The sequence below is a fragment of the Hevea brasiliensis genome, chromosome 1, assembly GCF_030052815.1.
Source record: "Hevea brasiliensis isolate MT/VB/25A 57/8 chromosome 1, ASM3005281v1, whole genome shotgun sequence".
Taxonomy (NCBI): Eukaryota; Viridiplantae; Streptophyta; class Magnoliopsida; order Malpighiales; family Euphorbiaceae; genus Hevea; species Hevea brasiliensis.
In genome coordinates, this window is record NC_079493.1 from 15,858,945 (window position 1) to 15,860,578 (window position 1,634).

Sequence of the window (1,634 nt, forward strand, 5' to 3'; positions counted from 1 at the left end):
TTTCAATATAAAATCATAAAACCCTAACCCTAATATGCATAAACCTTCCAAAACTCATCTTAAACACAATTTCACATGAAATTGAAGTTATAAAAACCAAATTACTCATTAACATACTTGGATCTTCCGATTAGATCAGGAAGAAAAGAAACTTACCTCTTTTCTTAGAGCTTGGAAGTGAGAGAACCAAAAACTCAAAGCTTGAAGTTGTTTCCCTAAGTTTTTATATGGAAGAATCCACCTTTAAATTTTGAAAAAATTAAGGAAATCTCCTTAAAAATCTCCTTGCATGCTTTAGCAGTTGAGAGAAAAAAGAGAGATAAAGAAATAAGTTTTTTTTAATCGAAATGAACCTTGGTCCCTTTTTACACCCTCAGTATCGAGAGACTTTCGCCTGTCGAAAGCCATGCTTCTAGCTATCTAAAGTTTCACTATATAAAAGAGAGACTTAAGTTCTCACTTCCTCTTAAACATGAACTTGGGTCCCCCAAGACCTATATGCACCTATACACAACCATATGCACCTCTTTAAACACATATACATATATATAGATCATCACATCCTACCACCATTCCCTTATTAGTGAAGTTTTAATTTTCATAAGAATATTTCGTCAAGGATAAATATTCTAACATCGGTAAATGGCAAGTATTATATAACCGGGCAATGGTGTGAAAAAAAGAGGGGCAGAAGACGAAGTTGAAATGCTCCACTAGCAGGAGAGAAGAAAATGATTAAAGAAAAAGGTGTTGAGGAAAAGGAAACCAAATACATTACTTCCAAACCATATGTCCTACCTTTATCTTTTCCATAAACGGCATTAAAGATGAAGCATGATGCTAAATTTGGGAAGTTCTTAAAGGTGCTTAAAAAGCTCTACATCAACATTCCCTTCATGGAAGCAATCTCTCAAATGCCATCATATGCAAAATTTTTAAAGGAGATCCTTTCCAACAAAAGGAGGTTTAGGGAGTATGAAACAGTAACATTGATTAAGGAGTATAATGCAATTCTTCAAAGCATGTTTCCTTCAAAGCTTAAAAATTTGGGTAATTTCTCTGTTCCTTCTTCTATTGGTAAATTAAATATTGATAGGGCTCTTTATGATCTTGGTGCTAGTGTGAGCTTAATGCCCTTATCAGTATGTGAGAAGCTAAAATTGGGAGAGCTCAAAGCAATCACCATCTCTCTATTATTGGCGAATAAATCAATAAAATACCCTATAGGGATTTTGAAAAATATTCTACTTAAGATTGGTGAGTTCTTTATCCTAATCAATTTTGTGGTGCATGATATGGAAGAGAGTGTAAGAATCCCAATAATATTAGGAAGGTCTTTCTTAGCAACTACTGGAGCTAATATTGATGTGAAAAATGGGAGGTTAACAATGAAGGTGGGATAGGAGGAAATAAAATTCAATCTATTTGATACTCCTAATCAAACAACTATAGTGAACTCTTGCTTTAGAGTAGATGTGATAGAAAACAACAAAGAACTAGTGTGAAACTCAACTTTATCACCTCTCTATAATAAGAGTAAAGCTCCTAAAGTGAATCTTAAGTCCCCTCATCGTAGCTAAAGAAGCCTAGCTAATCCAAAGCTTCCAAAGTTGTTTTTCAAGGTCTTATTGGAG

At 34.0% G+C, this 1,634-nt stretch overlaps 1 protein-coding gene across 1 annotated transcript; it reads left to right on the top strand.

Annotated features, from left to right (window-relative positions):
• Nucleotides 1-827: 827 nt before the first annotated feature.
• LOC131183024 (uncharacterized) lies at nucleotides 828-1,403 on the top strand. The gene has a single exon (XM_058152739.1). It carries the CDS (start codon nucleotides 828-830, stop codon nucleotides 1,401-1,403), a length of 576 nt encoding a protein of 191 aa, XP_058008722.1.
• The last annotated feature ends 231 nt before the right edge of the window (nucleotides 1,404-1,634 follow it).